Here is a 22,021-nt window from a genome sequence, read left to right as displayed (position 1 = left end):
GCATTTTGCACGACACTTCCGATGTTGATTAATTATATGCGGCGTGTACTTTACTATTGTGCGCTGCAACAAAATTCCATTGAAACGCAATCGCAGAAAAAAATATGAAGCTCTATGATACGACATTCTTGCGAACTTCACAAATTATTGGAACAAACGACATGTCAAATGCTGTGGAGGGTTTTGATAAATTACAGGTATAAATGTCGAATCTGCGTGATTGATCAAATATCAAAATATGGATTTAATTACTATCGTACTTGTTAATTAAATATCCAATCAAACATACGTATATTGCTATAATAAATAGTTGATGTATTTTCCGTTATTTAAATTAATCTGGCGCTCTGTGTATTTAATCTGTGCTCTCCATTTGAAAGTGACAAGCAAATACATACATACGTTCAGATCAAAAATTCAAAGTGTCGCGTAGCGAGATACACTCAAATTTAATCGTTAAAAAATTATTATTGCCGATAAAACAATATCGCAATAAATTAACAATAATCTACAATTTTCATTCCATATCACTTCGAATCTGTGAAACAAACGAATTGCGCGAAATACTCGCTTCGACAAGTCAATGCATTTGCAATCGTTAATCGCGGGAGTTAATTAATCGCGCGGACGAATAGCAGGACGAATCTCGTTCGTGTAAGAAACAATCGCGTTTGGTATCTTCTGGTACTCGATACAATTGCGTTTTGACGAACAATACGGCAACATGTGAAGCGTTACATACATCGCGTTACTTACCGATTCGAATTTCGATCGAATGACAACACGCGTGGCGGCCTTGTAAATCAAAACAAAGGGGCCGATACAAAATATTTAACGTATTATGAAAGATAAAAGTATACGAGATATTCTGTTGCTTCCATCTCAAATTATACATATTTGATACAACTCGAATGGCTCGATCCGGCGACTCGTACATTATTCCGCGTTATTAATTTTAAAATAACAGTGACATTATATTTAGACGGAAGGATAACACTAGAACCGTGGCGATTTAGGCCTCCCCTAGAATTGTAGATGAATTGTTTATTATTCTTTTGTAATTTTTTGATAGATGAACAAAGTGGTAATGAACGAATACACTTTTTTAATACTAATTCAATCTACGCATAGCTATAATCAGCGACAGTGCAGAAAAAAACTATCAGATGAGTCAAAAATAGCACAGCTGCGGTTCTAGAATTAAAGCTTGATATATCCGAATCTAAGATAATCGTTAACTGTAAATTTGACAAAATAATAATTTATGATTTTTACTCTCAATCGTTCCGATCCCCGCTACTCCAGATAAATAATTCGTGATATATCCATTTCGAGATAAGCAATCATTATTTTGATACATTTGCGAATTTTTAGATACTAACGCGAACTAATAATCGCTTACTGTATAATCGTGAGATATTATGGTAATTCTTTTTTTTCTAATATTTATCGCGACTATATTCGAGAAGGAAAATGACACATGGTTCTCTATATCTTGGCTTAATTGTCACTATGCGATTAATAACAATTTGACCCACGACGACTGACTATTCGTATTGTATACTGCCAAAATCAAACATTAAAGCCACAAAATATTCATTACAAAATAAATTTATGCTCTAAATAATATATAATATATTCTATTCCTTATTTTCACAAAAATGTTAAGATTAAAAAATTATGAGTATACATACTCATGTGTTTTTCATCAAAAGTTGATTGAACCGTGAGAAACAAAACTCTCAATCAATCTTCATTTAAATTCATTAATATAAATACAAATAAAGAAAACTGATTCTCAAGATTTGTTCATAGAATATATCACATTTTGAAACTGATTTTATTTAATTTTTCAATAAAATTATAACTATAAATATGGGCATAAATATTTTAATTTGTAAATCAAAGGTGATAATAAGAAATTTTAAGAGCTTGTCTGATCAGAATTCCATTTCCTCATATATAACTTTTATTTTTAATATAATCCGAGGTCGATGTTCTCGTTGACACAAAGACTACACGACGAACCAACAAAACTATTAGATATTGCCACGTCACATCCGCGTGATAAATGACGTTTATCGACTCGGGCATCGTATAAAAAATAATTAACCGCAGGCGCGCGTTGGCCTCATTTAAAAATCATGTTGATGTAATTAATATCACGGGCTTTCACTCGATTATTATCAGAACCTCATTGTAAGACGTTGCCAGGATATCAAATAACAAGAAGTAAAGGATCATAACGTAGCCTTATATAATTTATGCGGAATATAGTAAACATCGACAGTAAAAACATGAAAAATCCATTTGTAACGGAAACAATTTTCATATAATCCTATCTAATGATTTATGACTTTACGTAGTCGTCATTTTAATACGCTCATTAATGAATCTTAAAAGCATTAATCTTTGCATTATTAAAATAAAATCGTAACAATGAATATAACAGAAAATTGAAAAAAAAAAACTATCGTTATGTATTAGACGAGAAAAATACGTAAGGAAATAAGTATATATAATAAATTTAAAAATTAGGAAAAAATAGAAAAATCTTATCTTATTTTTCATCGTAAGACGATATATAATACTCGCATAAAACAGACTCATTATTTTTCAAAAATTCTAAAATATCTCTGTACGTAATGTCACATAGTTCAGAAAATTATCTTAAAAACATGCTACATTCCACATGAAAAACATCGAAATTTATAGCACGCCGTTAAAAGTTAATTAAAAAAAGTTCTGCGCGACAGATCTCTCACGTTTCCAACTTTTTTTTTAAATTAACTCTTAAGGGCACGCCTATAAATTTCGATTAGAAATAAGACGATAACTCGCTGGAAATTGCGTGGCATAGAGTAGAATTTACCTTGTGCCCCAGTCGGCACGGTCCAGATTCTCCCGTGGGATCAATGGGTCGTTGCTCCCCGTACCGTGCGACGACCGGCAGGCAGGAGTAGCGACCGAGGCTGCGTTTGCAAGAAACAACGACGTTTCAACGTCAACGCGCTTATTGTTTCTTGCATAATACACGCGCGTATAAATGTTAGCAGTTTGCCTGATTCACGAAGGCGTCACGTAAGCGACGCATGATATTTGCAAAAGCATTTTGCGCAATTTCAATGGGAACGAGTATGTATATATATATATATATATATACATATTTTGAGCGTTAAAAAAACGGAGGAAAAATATTGATTCGTTCCTTTGCAGCCTTCAATTTATTCACGTTTCTTCGTGCTTCAAAAAATTGCCAAACATGACTTGATTTCTCGAGGAAACCGCGGTATCTTGTAAGACTACTTTAAGTTTTTAATCATATAGCATTTTCATACAGAGTGTAGATGAGTATTCCTCGGCGAGGGAAAGTACACACCGCGCGATCGTCTTTTTCATCGAGCACGATATAATAATTCCGTTATGAGTCCCGATTTCGTTACGTCCCTCCGTCTCTCTCTTTCTCTCACGTCGGGGAAGACGATATTTATCGCGGCCTTCGCGGAGAGATATATCGCCGATCGAATCGAGCGATCCCCTATACATGCTCTCGGCTTACACCGTGTCGACGTCACGGAGATTGGAAAAACTTTCCCTGCATGGCTTAAGCACCGTCTTTGACAATACGGAAGAGGGCAATTTACGAGAAGATTCCATCGGGTGCAACGTGGCGTGATGGCTGAGGAATGCGAGCCGAGGAAAAAAAAAGAAAGAAAGAAAAATCGGAAAAAAAAGAAGCACCGGTACGATCACACGGTAAAATGGATTTTATATCCCGCGGAGACTTTCTCTAAAACATAGACGGTCACGCGGATCTCCTCATCGCGCACGGCGCGAGACCTCATCTACGAGCAATATCCGATAACTCGGAATTTACGCGTGGCTGTCATCATCGAAACTCATCTCGATATTCTCCCCGCGCGCGCGCTGAGCCTTCTCTCAATATTTTCCCCTCGCCATATTGATTGGATCTCGATATCTTGCGTTGCGCCATCGTCTTTTGTGTAATATACACGTCCGAGGAATGTTTCTGCATATATACGTGCGTACGTTTAAAAACAGTCGAGACGCACAGGTTCTCGGTGAAATTAATGCTAAATCAAATAAAAATTCATCAAGATCTGTTATCTATTTGACGTACTGAAAATTCAGTTCAGTCAATCACTTTCGCGTGTATATATATAACTTAATTGTGTCCTCGTCCGTAAATAAGTCCGTAAGTACTTCCCATTTATGTTGTTCCCGTTATCGTTTTATGACAGTCGAAAATAGCACTTAATAAAATACTCAAAGAGCACTCCGGCTAATAATAGAGACAACGCGCCAGAAATTTCAAGATGGTTATTTCCAACGGCCGAACTCTCTCTCTCTCTCTCTCTCTCTCTCTCTCTCTCTCTCTCTCTTTTTCTGTCTCTTTCTTTGTTCCGGCTTTTAATTTTCATATCAACAATGCCATTGTTTTGCAACTATATCTCGGCGTGACCGCACCAGCTTACAAATCGCCTGCGAATTGGGCACATCCTTCCGTACTTCCTGCATAATACGTTTATCGCTCGGCCACCGAGAGATTATCGCATAGGCTAACCTAAATATATACATATATCGCAGATATTTAATGTAACAGACCGAGAAGCTCGTATCTTTCAGTAGACTCGCTTTTTACCAGGCGCGCACTCTCGCTATCTGTGCCACGCACTTCCGTTTGATACAGCATACCTAATTACGAGCGCACACACGACGTCTCTTTTTTTATCGCGTTGAAGCACAAGAGGAGATAGTTGTGTTTTAGCGAAGGATGAAGAGCGAAAGGCTCATCGCGCGCCGATGTCGTTTCCTTTAAATGACTTTTAAATTAAAAAAAAAACGGATCGTCACTACGCGCGGTAATGTTAGCCGCGAACGGACGAACAAATCGTCTCGATTTGTGTCGATGCGCGTTAACGAGTGCCCGCGGACTTAATTATCTCCCGCCGGGCTAATCGGGACGAACAACACACACGCGTGCATCAACGCGTGACGAGTACCTATAACATCGCGCGCGCCACATATACGGCACGCATTAATAGACAACGCTCGCAACGTGCCGTGTGCCCATGCGCGCCGTGTACATCAATGTTAAATGTCCGTCGAATGCCGGAAAACCGTGCGTTACCAACGTATCGTGCCTGAAATGACGCTCGTGTTTGATTGATGAATGCAAGTAAACGACGACACAAAGCCGCATCCGCCTTGCGAACGTTATACGTGCGTCTCTCCGTGCGCGTTGTACGCGAATACGTGAAAGCGAACGTGAGACCGGGCCACATATTCGCACCTGTAGAATGCGACTGGCACCTTATAAAGCGGCTTTAGAATCATCGGAGAAGTTGTCGAGTTAAATGCGTTCCGAGGTAATCTCTCTTGAGAATTATATTCGAGAAAATTGCGATACTTGAAAATTGCAATACAGCGCTTAAAAAAAAATGAAATTATCCATACTAATTAATGTGCTTTCAAGTAAGACAAATAACATCTTGTTTTAATTAATGACACTAATATTTTTTTAGCTTAGATAAGACTTACTTCGAAGACGTATATCTATATGACTCGTATATGTTAACACTTTGATTGCCAAGCTGATTTCCGCGTGAGTTCTCGGAGGCTCAAAGTCGAGAATTCGACTATTTATAAAATATGAAAAGTCAAACTCTAAAATAAACACTATAAAAATAAATAAATAAATAAAAATAAATAGTATATATTAATATACATTGTAGTTTGCATTATTATATTAAATACATACGTTAATATATAGTATATATTAATCTGTTACATAATATATATGTTATTTTGCAATATATTAAATCTTTAATAATATAATTTCAGAAAAAGAAATGGAATAAATAAAACTCTCATTTAAACTGAGATAACGAAGATCTTTTTGCAATTAAAACAAATAAAAATAAACAGAAATATAGAATAATGAATTTTGGTTTTGCTAAATCTAATAGATTTATTAAATACAGATTTTGTAATAATATTTTAATATTTTTTTTCAATGTGTTTAGAAATACTTAGTAAAAACCTGAATGAGTAAATAAAATCGTCCTCCATAAATGGATAAGAGAACCCTTGAAATTAATGCATCAACTTAAATATGAGTGACATGGCAATCAAAGTTAAAATGATATAAAATCAAAACAACGATTTAAAACTTCTATGATAAATCTCGAGAAGACACGTTCCACAAGTTCATATGAATTGCAAATCGCAAGAATAAATTTTATTTCATCAGAATAAATTCGTATAAAAAAAAAGAGACAAAGAGAGAGATTTTAAAAGATCTTATATATATATGCGTCTGAGTATATTAAAAAATGAAAGAGAATTGTAAAAAAAAAATATTGTTCCTCGAGGTATACTGCATCATTAAAGCCTGTTTTTTTTCTTTTCCAATATATGCGGATATAATAGCTAATAATAAAGCAGTCAACATTAATGCTACTTATCGCATTAGCCATCGAGCTTTTTATAATCACTCGCAAATTGGATAATATTGCGTGCATTATACACGTTTTTGTTGCGCGTCGCCAAGAAATTACCCCTCCACGCCGCGCTCACTGAGATTTCTATAATATTACTCCCGCGAATTGTAGCGCGTAAGAAGACTACGATTTACGTAAAATCGTAGTCCCCGCAGACGCATGTACATTATGTCGCAACTATCGTCCACTTCTTAATGCTTGCTAGCGCGGGATTCACGCGCCGCGACCAGTACCTGTATCGATGGAAGCATTACATCCGACGCGGTATGCGTTTCTCCGTTTACGCAACGGCTGCCCTCCAGCGTTTTGCGCGAAGGATGAAGGATTTGCATGCGAACTATGTGGGCATTACGGTTTCATAAGGTCATCCGCGTCGACGGAGACTCCTCGCACTCTCAACGGAACTCGGTCGATCTTTTTCCTCTCCGTCGTGCAGCTTATAGCCCCATACGTGTCTGCCGCTCGCTCGTAGATTCACCGTCCGCGCGCTTTCGCAAAATTGATTCACGATAATATCGGTGATTCACGTTCGAGGGAGTCAATTAAAAAAGACAAAAACGAGAGTGCGCATATAAAGCGCGAGACGACGCGAAGTTAAATACACCATTGCGTAAGGTTCGAGCGTTTTACAAATCTCGCCATAAATAATTGTTGTGATATAAAGTTTGCTATCGCTTAACGCATGTACGTACGTGGCGCGTATATACATTTTTCTGTCTAATTTATCGCTCTTCCCGGTACATTATGATCTCCCGCGCAAAGTAACGAATAGTGCCGACTCATTAATCCGTCCGCCTGCCATTCCGAACGTTGTAAACGTAGTAATAAATTACCTCTTACTTACAAGTTTTTAAAATATCATGATCATGTTATATCGTAGTCTCAAACATGTGCTCGTATATGTCCTAATTAGTAAAAATAATAGTTTCTCTATCAATTCTTCCTTATAATGTAGTTTTCCGTAAATAAATCGCATGAAAATTGAGCATTACACTAAAATGATTAAATATTGTGAAAATATAATAAATATAGTATAAAGACATTTTCTCTTGCTTTTTCTTTCTTCTGTCTTCATTGTTCTAAATTGATTTATCACCATATATACCTTCATCCTATACACAAGAACAATTAGTTGATAATTTTCTACCGACGGAATACTGTAAAATCACTATCAATTAAATCTATTGATAGCTGCAATTGTGATTGTTAAATTCTGCCAATAAATTACGCGATGCGCGTTTGATGCTGCGATTGAATAAAATTTTTAAAGCTTAAGAAGCTTTTTCAGAAACAAGACAAGCAATTGCTATAGAGAGAAGAGATAAATTCCATTTTCATTAATCCAATTATAAATATAATAAATATTCTCTCTCTTTATCTCCTCTTTCTTAATATTCGATTCTATTTAAAGATTGATTTATTACCACATATATACACGAGAACGATTATTTGATAACTTTCTACCGACGGAATATTGTAGAATCACTGTCAATTACACACACGTACTGATAGCTGCAATTAACACTAGACAATTGTTAAATCCTTCCAATAAATTACGCGACGTTTGATGCGATGTCGCGAATAAATAAAATTATTAAAATCTAACAAGCTTTTGTAGTTTGAAACAAGACAAATAATTATTATAGTAAGAAGAATATATATTCTTCTTCAATTCAATTAAAATTGGATTATAAAGAACTTTTTTATCTAGCTTTCAGAATTATTTTGCACGGATTTATATTGAGTTATTAATAAACGAGTTATTATATAATTCTCGCAGGATTTCTTTTAAACATAACCACTTTATAAAATTTAAGTATTTATAAAAGGAACAATAAACTTGTCGCTCACATCAAATATCTTTAAATTTCGCAAAATTAAAAATCTGTTGATTGAGAAAACTGAATGTGTTTGAAAAGTTAGCGAACTCTTTTCAGAAATGTTTACTTCGATCATTTTTAATTAAGCATCCGTATCTCGCTGAAACATTTTCGATAATCATTTATTTTTAAAACGAAGTCTGAATCTAATCACAGATCTAATCAAAATCTTATATTGCGATAAATGAGTACTTGAAATATATAGAAACAAATTTTAGAAACGAATGTACAGATTCTACGTTAAACGAAACCATTCGAATCGGCAGATTTACATAGGGTTAAGACTTTCGATACACGATCGTCCGAATGCATCAAGGCAATACTACCTTTCCTTCATGTCCTTTCACGTACGATTATTGACCTTTGACCTCCGCCGACGAAACCCGATTCTATTTAAGGATCTCCAGCGGCTGCGTGTCACTGTGTGACCAGCCTCGTCGCTTAATGTACACGAGGGAAAGACAATCGCTCGTAACGGTCTCGTGACGTAAGACGCGCGCAATCTTCGGGTTTCCACGCGCAAAACCCCGATAAGATCGCTTTGTTACACACGGAGGAGAAGTCATTCATTATCGCGCGCACGCAGTCGTCGTCGATTATGGTATTCCGCGCCGGAATGTTGTGGGTGAGCTTTCACCAGGGGAGAGTGGAGCCGCTGGACTTCCGATGACGCGCGTCATCGTCGACGCCTTTCCAAGGGGAGAGACGCGCTTTTGAATCGATAATATCAGGGTGAGAGAGAGCAATTCCGGCGCCGCGACGAGCCTCGTCGAATTTCAATCGAGCGGCGACCACGCGAGAGGCCCTGTATCCCGGGTTGTTACTCCGATAATTTCAAAGTTTCGGGAAGCGTGTGATTATTATCGGAGAAACTTTCATTGTCGTCGTTACATCGCGCGAGCCCTGCGATAAGCGTAATTTATTGTGTTTGCGCGCGCGTAGTTTTATTCCTCTACCTGTTATCATTAATATAGGGGGTATAGTGAAACCTAAATTTTAGATACACGTGGTAGTGCCATCATAGTTTACTCGGGCCATTTGCGCATTTTGCCCATACTGCAAAAATAGCACATCTCGGAAAACGAATCGCACTTTCATCGCAAGGCCCAATTTTTCCGAGATCTTTAAAATAAAAGAAAACCTAACATGTGCAATCTTTTTATCTGTTTTTATTTTATGATTAATATTAATGACAACTCGATGTGATTGAGTTAACAAAATATAATAATTAAAATTAATCATAAGACTAAATTTAAATACACAAATGTCTCCTGATATTATCTCTGAAACTTAATAATATACATTTAATCCTAGAAAAAACATGATAATAACATGATAAATTAATCACAGAAATCAATTACATGAACTGAACAGTTTTACTATCTCTTGGCAGATCTTTCTGGAGATTTGTTTGTTAAAATTACTTCTTTATTCATTGAAATTTTTAATCTGGATGACGTTTAAAAAGTCTACTTACGTAAAGCTTATAAAATGACTTTAAATATATGCATACAACTTGCGCATATTAACTTATCAAATAAAAAAAATTCGAGAAAAATACATACTAAAATGGTGAATGTATTCAGCTGGATGGCAGTTGAGAGAAAAAAAGAAAATCGGGCTGCATGCAATATTCACTTAAAATATTTTTAAAAAATAATTTGTATTGAGATAAATTGTTTTTTATTATAATGTAAGTAAATTATCGTGAGCTATGAGATAAGAACAAATTTGCATTGCGTATTTAGAAGCTCAAATCTTTGTCAAATGCGTGAATCTTTCAATCAAACAAACAAGCCTGCTTAATTATCCTCCAAGAGATAATGTCGCTCGTGCGACGTGTACTCAATTGCCCAAAATACGATAAGCAATGTTGCGTTATCAACGCTGCGCAATGGTAAACGTCGTAAAGCAAATTGTACCCGCGCGTCAAAACACGCACGCACGGTTAATTTGTTAATCAAAAAATTAATTGTTCCACTTCCGACAAGCTTATAAGCTTATTCCATTTAAGCGTCGCGATATTATGTCTTTTCGCGGAATAGGATCGTCGTTATTGCGTAACCAAGCACTTGCTCGTTACGAAAATTACGATATTATCGAACGCGAGAAAGAGGGTCACGATTTTAACTGACTTCTGCAATAACGTGGGAACTTCAATGAAAACGAGAGAGTAAATAAACTTTTATCTTTTTGCATCAAATGCATTTTCTCTGTAATTTAATTTCATGTATATCGGAACTAGAGACTTCACCTTTGTTACTTGACTCCGAAAGTCAAGGATATGTTATTAATGAGTTTCGACCAATTAAAAAATGAAAGATAAAGAGGGAGAAAAACTGTGTTTTCATAACAACATTTCAAGTTTCGTCATTTTTAGATATTATTAACTCGGTATATCTATCTATTTTTACAGGCATTAAAAAATTTGTTCTTATCTTAATTGCTTGTAAAAAATTATAGCAGAAATAAATCGTATTAACCTTTAAATGGTACAAGAGTGCGAATTCGCACCGCAAAAGTTTTCGAATTGTTAACATTTGCACAGAGATATCTGTCGCGGCTATTCGCCGGCTAGTCGCGGCACCAGTGTTCGCGGCATTAGTGGGTGCTCGAAAGAAGTGTACCATTTGAAGGTTAAAATTCAAAATCAAAAGTTTTGCTACATTAAAATGCAACTATAAGAGTATTTAATTATTCATGAGTTAACTGTTAAATACTTAAATATAATTCAGACAATTAATCGTGAAATAAATCTTTATAGAGTTATATTCCTTTTGAAAGAATGTGCTTATAAAATCTTTAAATAAAATCTGTTCCTCGCAATCTTGATATCGCACCTTTCATGTTTCATCAACAACTATACATATGTGGACTGAACATAAACATTTCAATATTCATAGAGACACGAAACGCGTGTGGATAAGAGGACTCATAAAATTTGCTAAATAATCTCCAAACCACACGCTATAAATTCTCAAGAGCAATTCACTTCTGATTTGAGAAGCTGCTGAGAATCAGATGCACGGGCATCGCCGCTAATTTCCGATAAGAAGTCAATTATATCGCTCGAGGATAGATAGACGTATGCATTGACGGGCCCCTTCCTTTCGCGGTCTATCGACCGCTTCGCGCCTACGTCATCGTCGTGGCTGCAATTTAAATGTGCGAATCCGCGAGTCACCTTTTGCGCGAGCCGCATTGTAATATCAAAGCCAGTCCAGCCGTACGTCTGGCGGGATTAATTGCTATGACAGACAGAGTCTGAAAGCACATCTCGCCTCCACCTACATCACGGACAAGCATTTTCGATTTATGACGAATCCCGCGCAACATATATATATATATATGTACAATCCGTATACGTTAACCTTTCGGACGAGAGCGAGATGAACGAAAGAAAGAGTGAGATACCGTTCGTAGAGCCTCTCGTTTTACTTTCGCGACACTATATAATATTACACGGACGCACGACCTTCTTCTCTGGTATTTCGGGTAAATAAGAGATGCCACACTCTCTAGCAATGCTAGAGAACTGTGTATGTGGTGTGTGTTATGTGTGTGTGTGTGTAATATTCCGCCCTAGGAAATATTATAGCGTACACACACGAGAGGAACATCGGTAAAAAATACAAACGCTTACTTGTGAGCCGACGTCACTACAATCTCCGTTGTAACTTTAGCCCCGGCCGAGGCCTCGAAATAGGCTACGTATTGGCCCGACGTATCGGCCCGACTTTCCATCAACAATGTGCGATTGCGCAATTCAGGCACTTCAACCGAAATGCAAATTTTAAAAATCTCACGCGTTTTGCTGTCGCGATGTAGATACGGTATAATGGACAGATTCAATTAAAACAGTTTTTTTTCTTCTCAAAATATAAAAGTCTCCTGTATGTATCGTTATTGTCTTGGCATTTGTCTATTTACGTTTCTAATCGTCAAAATTTGTTCCCCTTTGACTGAAAAATTCAAACCGCTCGAAGATCTCGTGTGCTATTTCAACGAAAGGCTAAAGGACGGAATTAGGTTGAAAATTCGCTTTCGGCAAATATGAAATAACGAAGTGAATCATAAATGTCGACGTCCTTTATTTGACACGCTATAAACTCGCTCGATCACTTTAGATTATGCTCATTATATATTTAGATTGTGCAAATCATTGATCCCACGCATGCTAAAATTAATCGTACTTTTTTTCCTTCCGATACTGTCGTTACTTATCGTCGGCCAATGGTGCGAACCTCGTCGAGATCTATGTCACTGGTCGATCGACCAGTGGTTGGTTCGCGTTAATGCGGCCTCGTGCATATCTGTATAGATAAACTTTGCCTATCTGAGCAAAAAAATGTTCGGCCGTCGTTATCGCTTCGGTGCATAGCGAATTAGCTGACGCGTCGCGATCCGCCAAGAAAATAACCATTCAAGAAAGTTCGAAAGCTCGATGTTAATAGCGTCGGCGACGCCGATAATCTTATTTGTCGCGCTACGAGCTCGGTCGTCTCGGTCCACTCCTTCTCCTCTCCGCGGCATCATTCCGCCAACCCCCATTTATCGCGCGTGTGTGCTCTGCATCTGCACGAATCACGAGATTTTCAGCATTGCATAATACGCGTAAACATGTTTGGCACGTTCAAGCACGATTAAGGACGCATTAAGGCATTCACGCCTTAATCATTTACGCACTTAGTGCCGAATATCTGCGAAGATACCGGCAGCTTCCAGATGTCGAAGATGACATCATCTCGCGTGAGAGGAGCGTTTGGCGAAAGTAAATTAACGGAAGCGCAACGCGATTAATTTTGTTGTAAAAAAAAACGCAAATATTCCAAGATCTTTCGGAAACTATAATATAGTAATACAGTCCGCGCCGTTATCTTCTCTGCAAACGCTGCCTTTCTCACGAAATGTGTTTATTATCTCGAGAGCAATGGTACCGATAACATTTTTATAAATCAAAATACTATGTTAGCAAGTCTACGCTTATCACTATATATGCTGTGGCCTGACGTTCGATCGATAACCGTGCCATTGCTCTGGGAGCAATCTCGTTGTTCGAAGATGCAAAAGGCGCGAAGGCGTGACGTCATTCCCGACGCAAATGATCGTTTGACGAACGAAGGAGTGGATGCGTGGGTGTGCGAGGAGTATTAAAAAGCTCACACGGCGCTAGGCACGGCGACAGCGACCACAAAATGAAATAAAACAGTCTGAAAAGTATTTATGCGAAGAGAAAGAAACTCGTAGATATACGAGGAGCTTCCTTCGGCTATAAAGTTTCGATGTAACTTCACACTCGAACTTTGATTGAAAACGAGTCTTCAACAAGTGGCTAATCTTTCCGTAATCTTATATCGACAGATATCCAATTTTCTTCTCTTTTCTCCGTTTCTTTCAATTAAATTTCCCTCCCTTTTTTTACAGTTTAATATTAATTTTTCATGGTAACATATGTAATCAGATCTAATTTTAAGCAAATTTTAACTGATTTTAGCCAAAAATTGCTTGGAAACAAATATCCTGTTCTTTTGACAAACATATAGATTGTCATTCACACTGACGTTCTTCAATACAAATAAAATTATTATTAAAAATTAAATATTCCAGAACAATATACTCCAACAAATTCTTGACGATCTCTTATCTAAGGAGGATATAGTTCTTTTCCATCGAATGCTCGTTATAGCGCGATTATTACTTAACTACTTTGTGTGCTTAAATTATTAAAAAAATTGATGAATCGTCAGTTTAAGTCGTCAATGCGAATTTCAAGAATGTTGATGATATCATTGATTACTCTCTCTCTTTCTCACTACGTAAGTAAATAATTATCTTATCACGTGTGACCTTTCTCGACCGTGGAAATTATTTCTGCCATATGCGCATCGACGACACATATGATAAAATTTCCGGAGTGTTCGAAAGTCGTGATACCAATGTCATTCGTGTTTGGATGGTTCGTAAAATACATGTCGAATAACATTTTTATTGGACATTTATCTTTATGCTGCGGAAAGTAACAGAGACTGCAGAATGCCATAAGAAGACATTATTGCACTACGTTAGACTTAGAAAATGTTTGAAAAATACAGTTCTCTTTATGCATTGATATTTCCGTTTCACATATGAAAAGAGAGGAATACGAATGATGTTACGTAAAAGTCGCGAAAACCGTATAGTCTGTAAACACATACGTATACATTTAAGGTGCAGTTTAAATTTCGCTCAAGTGTTAAGTTTTCGTTTGAGATACGTATTAATTAAAGTTGATAAATATCAGTAAATAGTAAATATCATCAAGTTAAGCATTCGTGCAAAGTTTCTATTGGATTAGGAAAACTTTGTTGCAGACGGATTTGAATGGGACATACATATACAGTGGCTGGCCAAAGTTTTCGACCATCATATTTTATGCGAAGAATTTATTCACATATATAATATTTTTTATCACTATATTTTATGATATCTTTTTAAAAATACATCATGTGAATAAATTTTTAAGTGTATCAATTGTACCTTTTATTGCTCATTTAAAATTGAAGATATTAAAATTTGTTATACAATATATTTAATAATTTACAATAAAATTATTTATTGGCCAAAAATTTTTGGCAGGCACTGTAATATATGTTACAATGTCCATTAAAATTTGATCAAAATTTATATTATTTCTCTGTTCGAATGTGTGTGTGTGTGTATTTCGCATTAAATTGCACACACATATATTTTTATTATATATATCTATTTATATTATGTATAATTTTCTATTATATAAACAAAATAAAAATATATATGTAACAAAAAATATATATATGATAAAAACGTACATATGTATGTAATTTAATGCAAAATACCTTGCAACAAAGCGGACAAATGTTACGTGGCGAGCCAATGCGTGATCAATATCACCTTTCATTGAAACTACAGCGGCCGGTAAATTAATACATACCGGGGCACTGATTGGCCAACGCCACCGTCGATCGTGGCCAGCCGCAAACACCCGTTATGCTAATTTAATAATTGTCGTTCCTTATAAATTCTGCCTTTTCCATTCGCTTCCCTTCTCGCCGCGGCGATCGAATCGACGCGCAGTTGCGTTCGGCGTACACGCGGCGCACGCACCTAAGCGTAAAAACGGCGTTTAAATGGGAACGCTCTTTATCCACGCCCACGATCGATCGAATAGCGCGAAAACAACCGTTGACGGATCGTTCTGCGACATTTCCACGGTATTTCGTCGCGAGCAGAGTAAGCAAAATCTCGCTAAAACGTATCAAGAAAGAAGTGCTGGAGTATCTCCGCCGTCGAAAATTCTATGAAAAAGATACGATAATAGATTACGAGACAAGAACGTCTCGTTTTAAAATAAACTACGGGATTGTATTAAATGATTAAACTCGAAATGTCGCCACCGATACTTTGCTAGTGTGTGGAAAAAGCTGTAGATACTTCCATTCTATCAAGTTTTCTTGTTCTCTCTGATCTTGAATGAAAGAGTAAGATATATTTTACACATTCCTTTTTATTGGAATTTCTAGTGTGGTTTGAAAGTTTGGAAGTATAAACGATTCTACTGAGGCCTGTTCTTCAGGCTTTCAGCTGAACTTCTTGCACGATTTATCTCCCAGTTTGTTTTTCTTTCTCTACGAGAAAAGAAAAAGAGAAAAGATGAACGGTGCAAGAAGTTCAGCTAAAAAAAAACTGGCTTATATAAATTCAACTTGTTTCGACTCGCTATCGAGCGATTAAAGGCCGAAAGACTGACAATCTCGGATTGCTCGAGTACGCGCAATTTCTAGACAGATTCCCCGATTTCGCTTATCTAATCGCCATTATCTTTTTTACGCACGAATTCCTTTGCGACAAATATTTCGATTTGCTATAACACAGCGAGATAACGCGCGAGAGAACGTGTTTCCTCAAAGTCCGCAATCTCGGAAGTAACGAGAGAGGTTCTGTTTAGAGAGATTGACGTATCTTGTGTGTGACTATGGATAATAAATCATACTGGCAAACGACAACGCGGATATATATACAGAAAATGCCAATCCGGTATAATCTGCAAATTCTTTGGCTAAAGTGGATCTTCTTCGCGATATGTAATATAATGGCAAATGAGGGTTATTTTACTTGAATTTTTGGAATATACTAATTTTCTCAATATTAAATATTTTGATAATTTTAATCTAAAGCTCTGTTCAAGTAAAATTACTTAAAAATTAACTGACACAAATAAATTGTATCTTAAAAATTTTGTCCATAAAAGTGTTTTGTTCGTAAGTTTCATTAAATTTTTTTTTTTTAAGAACGATTTAATATTAAATTGTTAAGAAATCTAGAAATGATCTTGAAAAAATCGTGAGATAATCTTTATAAAATGAAAATCGAAAATAGTAGAAAACAATTCTATGATGCTAAAACATTTTAAGTTATTTATTTTTAAACGTCTGTATATTATATTACATTATTTTAATTGTAATTTTATATATAATTACGTACCATGATTTTTAAGATTTAATGTTCTGTCAGAATAATTTATACCAAAAAAAATTAATAAAATATTTCTTGTTATTAAATTGGCTTGGCATATTTCATATATAATATATTCAATACTTAACTAAAAGGTACTAAATTTCGCAGATTTGATTTGATTTGCACTCAGAACTTGTTTTCTGCATCAAGATTATTAATTCGTTTTTTCTTATATTCGGTTTTTTTTCTCATTTAAATTGGACTCACAATATCACTTTGTATCTGCGCTAATCTGAAAAAATAGTCACTCAGACATAAAAAAAAACACTTTTATTTTTGTTTAATAGCCATGCAGAAATTATACAAAATTAAATACTAAAAATTCAAAAGAAAAGTTTTAGCTCTTTTTTGATTAATTTAGTAATTTGCTTGTGTGAGACTTGAATGCCATAAGTGGCATTCTCAATTTAAATAACCGAGACGAGGAAGAATTAATTGCCATTATAATACAAATCGCGTAGAATCAATCAAATGCTAAGTATATACCTATACGCTATTCGCCAGTCTAAATAATTATGATTGCAAATTATAAAAATGGGAAAGATATATATATAAGTCGGACAAGTTAGGCACGCACGTCAATGTATTGAAAGTGTCGGCACAGATTCGCACGTCCCGCGGCAGCGTGACAATATTTGTACCCACTAAAGTACGATGTAGGACGCGAGAGAGCAGACACGCGAAGGACAGAGGCGAGGTAAACAGTGTTATGTATACGTGCGCGCGTGAACGGGGCGGGGGGGAGGAAAAAATAGGGTAATGCGTTGACGCGCGGCTTTCCAGATTCGCGCCTCGGCGTCGCGTCGCGAGCCGCACGAATCGTCTCGAGGCGTGCACGGGAAGGGAATCGATCGCGGATCGATCGTTCGCCGGCACTGCATTCGCGGGGTGTCGACCTCCGCGCCGCAGTTCTCTGACTCGCGAGAGGGTTGAACGACTCCGACGTCGTTGTCGCGAGTTCACCCCCTCTTCCCCCTCCCCCGTTTCCCTTCTTCTCCCGGCTCTGCGCTCACCGGCGCGGTCGGCGCGCCGCAAATGGGCCGACGACGAGGCGAGGTTCGCTCGCGCACATACACGTATCGCGCCGCGCCAACGTACAATGCGAACTTCGCTCGAGCATTATGTAATGTCATCTTACCTGCATCAGCGGCACTTGCGCGAGATCGATGGGTCTGGCAGGCAGTTTCCTGACGGTTTCCGTGTCATCTCCCGTAGTCAAAACGACGGCCTCGGCTCGCCCGGCTTCTGCAGCTTTCGTCGAGCGCAGCGCGTCGTTGCGAGAACGGTTTTCCATGGTCGCTTCTGAAACGATTCGCTTCTTCCCGATCGATTCCTTTTCCTCTCCAACGGCGACGAGATATTAGAATTTTTGCGTTGGAAAAAAAAAAGGGATTTTCAGGCTGCCGATAAATTCGGATTTGCCGACGTGAATCGAGAGAATTCCCGTGGAAGATGACGATCACGCGCGCGAGAGAGAGGTGGGGGGGACGAGCGGACTTCCGAATTCGGTCGCGCGCGCCGCGACGATGAGGCGTCCGATTACTCCGATTTTCGGCGGCGACGGCGACAGCGGCGCGGATGTCACGTGGTCGATTTCGCGAGCGCGTAAACGTGAGAGAGTACGTCGACAATTTGTCCAGATTCCTCCGATAAGGGCAGCAAAAGTTCAGATGGAAGATCGTCGCACAGGAAGATCGTTGCACGCGTGGCACACGCGAGAGACGGAGGCACAAACACGCGCGAGTGCGGACACCTTCACGCTGTTATTCCGCGGCGGCGGCGCGGCGCGAAGTTAGGCACGCTGCGGCGGTATCAACGCGAACGTAGATGCGGCGGCGTATAAATTTTTTGCGGGAATCAAGATGCGGAAGATACGAGCGACGAGAGACAATGCGAGGCGAACGACGGGGTTCGGCACTGCGAGAATCTCGTCGCCTCGGCCGGTCCCGGCTCGCCGTCGTCGCCCCACCCGAGCCGAGCCGAATGCAATAGCCTCCTCCCCCCGCCCGCCGAGCTTCCTCGCCCACCCCGCGCCCGAAATCACCCGAGAGAGCTTTCCACTGTCGCGTCGCGTCGCGGTGTTGATTCGTCCACGTCGCGACGTCGTACGTCGTAGCTCGTACTCGTCTGATAGTCTAGCGAAATTCGACGCCGAGGACGGCCCTCTGATGGTTAAGCTCTGCTCGCCGACCGCAATTAGCGCAATGCTGCTGCGAACGCGGAACGCTTCTCGCGACTCGCCAATCCTCTCTTAATCTTAAAAATTTTATTATTATTATTATTGAAATAATATTCTATTATTAATTATTGTCATACAGATTTATAACCGTCCTCCTTATTAATTCTTAATGATAATTATTGTTGAATATTTTTGTAGTCATACTGTAAAAAAATGAAAAAATAATCATATTTTTAGGATGCCAAACTAAACAAACAAGTAATAAAAAAGCAATAAATATGACAATTACAATTATATTTCTTTCACGAAAACATGTTTTTTTTCTTGATAACAATACAGCACGTTTAATCAGTAAAATTCTTTAAGTAAAATATTTTCTTGAAAAGAAAGAGATAAATAATGTAGTGTTAAATGTTTAGAACAGATAAAGTGTCTTATATGGCATTTTTCTTTGTTTTTTATAATATTGGCACTCCTGTTTTAATAACTTTAAAAAAAAAGTGCTTTTATTCAACAGACTATTATTTGTTTCTTTAAAAAAAAAATATTTTATTCTCTTATTTTTATATAAAAGTTATAATATATATAATATATTAAATATATTATGTAATAATTTATACATATAAATTCGCTACTAAAATCTAAATAAATTCACAATGCCGTAAACTTATAATTTTGAAAAATTATATCCGGACGTTTTATTACTTATGTTAATTATTAAAAATATCTTCCGTAATTAAAAAAAAGATACACGCAATAATTAGATGCAGATTACGAGAAACTTCAGAAATTAAGTTTACAAAGCAAATATACAAAGGAAGCTTTGCAGCTTTATTAATGAGAATTACAGTAGCTGAATCTGATGATATAAATAGTTGGACATTCACAACACATACGTTCTGTCAGAATTAATGGAAGTACGAGCATGCAAAAAAAAAAGAGAATTTAACTTTATTTTTTCATCTACGACTGAAAGATAAACTTATTGTCAGATAATCTTATCCTGTTTTTGCATCAAGATGTGTATTTCTACAGCCACCGTATTGTCTTCGCAGGATGTACATACTCTCGAAAGGTAACGTGCCACATTTAATATTTTAACAAGCTTCAATAGGCATCGCCGTTAATTGTTCCGTGAGATTTAAGTACTTACATCGTGAGAGCTCTGAAACAACAGTCAGGAGATGACCGTGACGGTGGCGAAGCCGTAAAAATGTTTGTTGTTTACATGCGATCGGCAAATATGTCAAGTGAAATATCTGGCAGTTATACGAGATCACAAAAATAAAAAAAAAAGAATTATTTTGTTTTGTAATAATTTATCTCAACAAGTTTTCATGTGATTGATGATTGGTTTAAATTAAACTCCTTACTGTTGAAAGAATTCTAAAAGTTTTATCTTAATATTAATCTAATTTCTCTTCCAAATTTGATTTCAGATATATTATCTCTTTAATGTATATATATCTATATAAATGTATAAGTACGTCACTTCTTTAGTAAAGAAAACTGCAAACAAATTTTGCTGTCTCTGATCTCAAATATGATTTTACTTCAAACTGGTCTGACCTTAATTTCAACTACAAGGCAAAACCTAATAATTACATAGCACAAACACTTTAAACAAATTGTAAATTTACTTGGATTTAATTTCAAATCTTGTTTAAAAGTATTTTAAGACAGGGAATTTAATGCGTCGCTTTAATTTTTGCACAAAATTAAGAACATCTAGACAATCGGCAAAAATTTTATTTCTGCTCTTGTTAACGATCGATAACTTTTGGTTGCAACCTAATGGATTGGTTTTTTTTTACGTCACTTAATTAATATTTTCACGCTCTATAAACTCACCAGTGTTCTTTTTTTTCGCGTAACTCACCAGTATTGCGCTGTATTATGCTGTTATTATTATGTCGGAGATAATAACTCGCAAACATACAAATAATTGCGTTAAACGTTGATTAGCCTCTCTGAAAGATCGTTTATAGATAATTAACTTTCCTTTCGCTTGAGCAATGCAATAGTTCGCACGTATCGAGCTCTCATCGCGCCTTTTAACTATTCGACAGGATAAAAGACATGAAGCCTATCTGGCGCGATCAGATTCTCGAAGTATTATCGATAGCGGTATATTAAAGCGGTTTATTGTAGCTTACCCTCATTGATAAAATGAGGAAAATCGTGTCTTATAATCTTGCGAACATATGAATTGATCCTCTTTGATCTATTCCTCCCACAGATATCGAATTATCTCTTCAACTTAATGATTTTTTATATTAAGTATTTTTTGTTGATCAAAGAAACGAATATGATGTAATTAACGTATTCATATTTGCAAATGAGATAAGTTGATTGGCTTGTTTATACATTGCAGTGCCCGAAAATACCAGCCGACCGAATGGAAATCGTCGGCCGAACCAGTCCGGACGAAAGCTTGATCGACGGACGTAAAGCGAATTAATTTGCCGCTTTCTTAAGAAAGAATGTGTGGCACAATAATTATTGCATCGTCTGCGCACAGGGTGCACCGGATTGTCCGTGTTCACCGCGCGCACATCGCGTGCATCGGTCGGTCGGTTGGTCGACCGGCTGGCCGCTTTTTCCATTCGTTTTTCCTAGTAAACGCACGCCGGTTACGCTCGACGTGCGTATGTACATCTTGCAACTCGTCGAGGAAGCAATTTGCAGTAAAAGCGGTCGATCGAGATGAGAACGAGAGCCAAGGCGAGGAAGTCGCGCGACGCGCGGAGCCGCGCCTTGCATCGTCGTCGCTCGTCCGGCTGAACAGCCATGCCTATATCTTGCGTGATTATCTATCCAGGGTGAGTCAACAACCTTTAATTCTCACAGGCAACGAACTGTACGCTAAACGTAACGACTCATCTCGATTTTGCTTTCGTGTCTTC

At 37.3% G+C, this 22,021-nt stretch overlaps 1 protein-coding gene across 1 annotated transcript in view; it reads right to left on the bottom strand.

The window, feature by feature from the left end:
- Nucleotides 1-18,875, bottom strand: part of LOC105453958 (protein FAM46C) — a 111,454-nt gene extending 92,579 nt beyond the window's left edge. Inside the window, exon 1 of the mRNA XM_011696259.1 lies at nt 18,075-18,875. Within this exon, the coding sequence (XP_011694561.1) occupies nt 18,075-18,230 (156 nt within the window). The 5' untranslated portion in view covers nt 18,231-18,875. The remainder of the gene's footprint in view (nt 1-18,074) is intronic.
- Between the last annotated feature and the right edge of the window lie 3,146 nt (nt 18,876-22,021).

Source organism: Wasmannia auropunctata, unplaced genomic scaffold (genome assembly GCF_000956235.1).
Source record: "Wasmannia auropunctata unplaced genomic scaffold, wasmannia.A_1.0 LD335990.1, whole genome shotgun sequence".
NCBI lineage: Eukaryota > Metazoa > Arthropoda > Insecta > Hymenoptera > Formicidae > Wasmannia > Wasmannia auropunctata.
The sequence above is the reverse complement of the archived record's forward strand: the minus strand, read 5'-3'. Positions and strand labels throughout refer to the sequence as shown.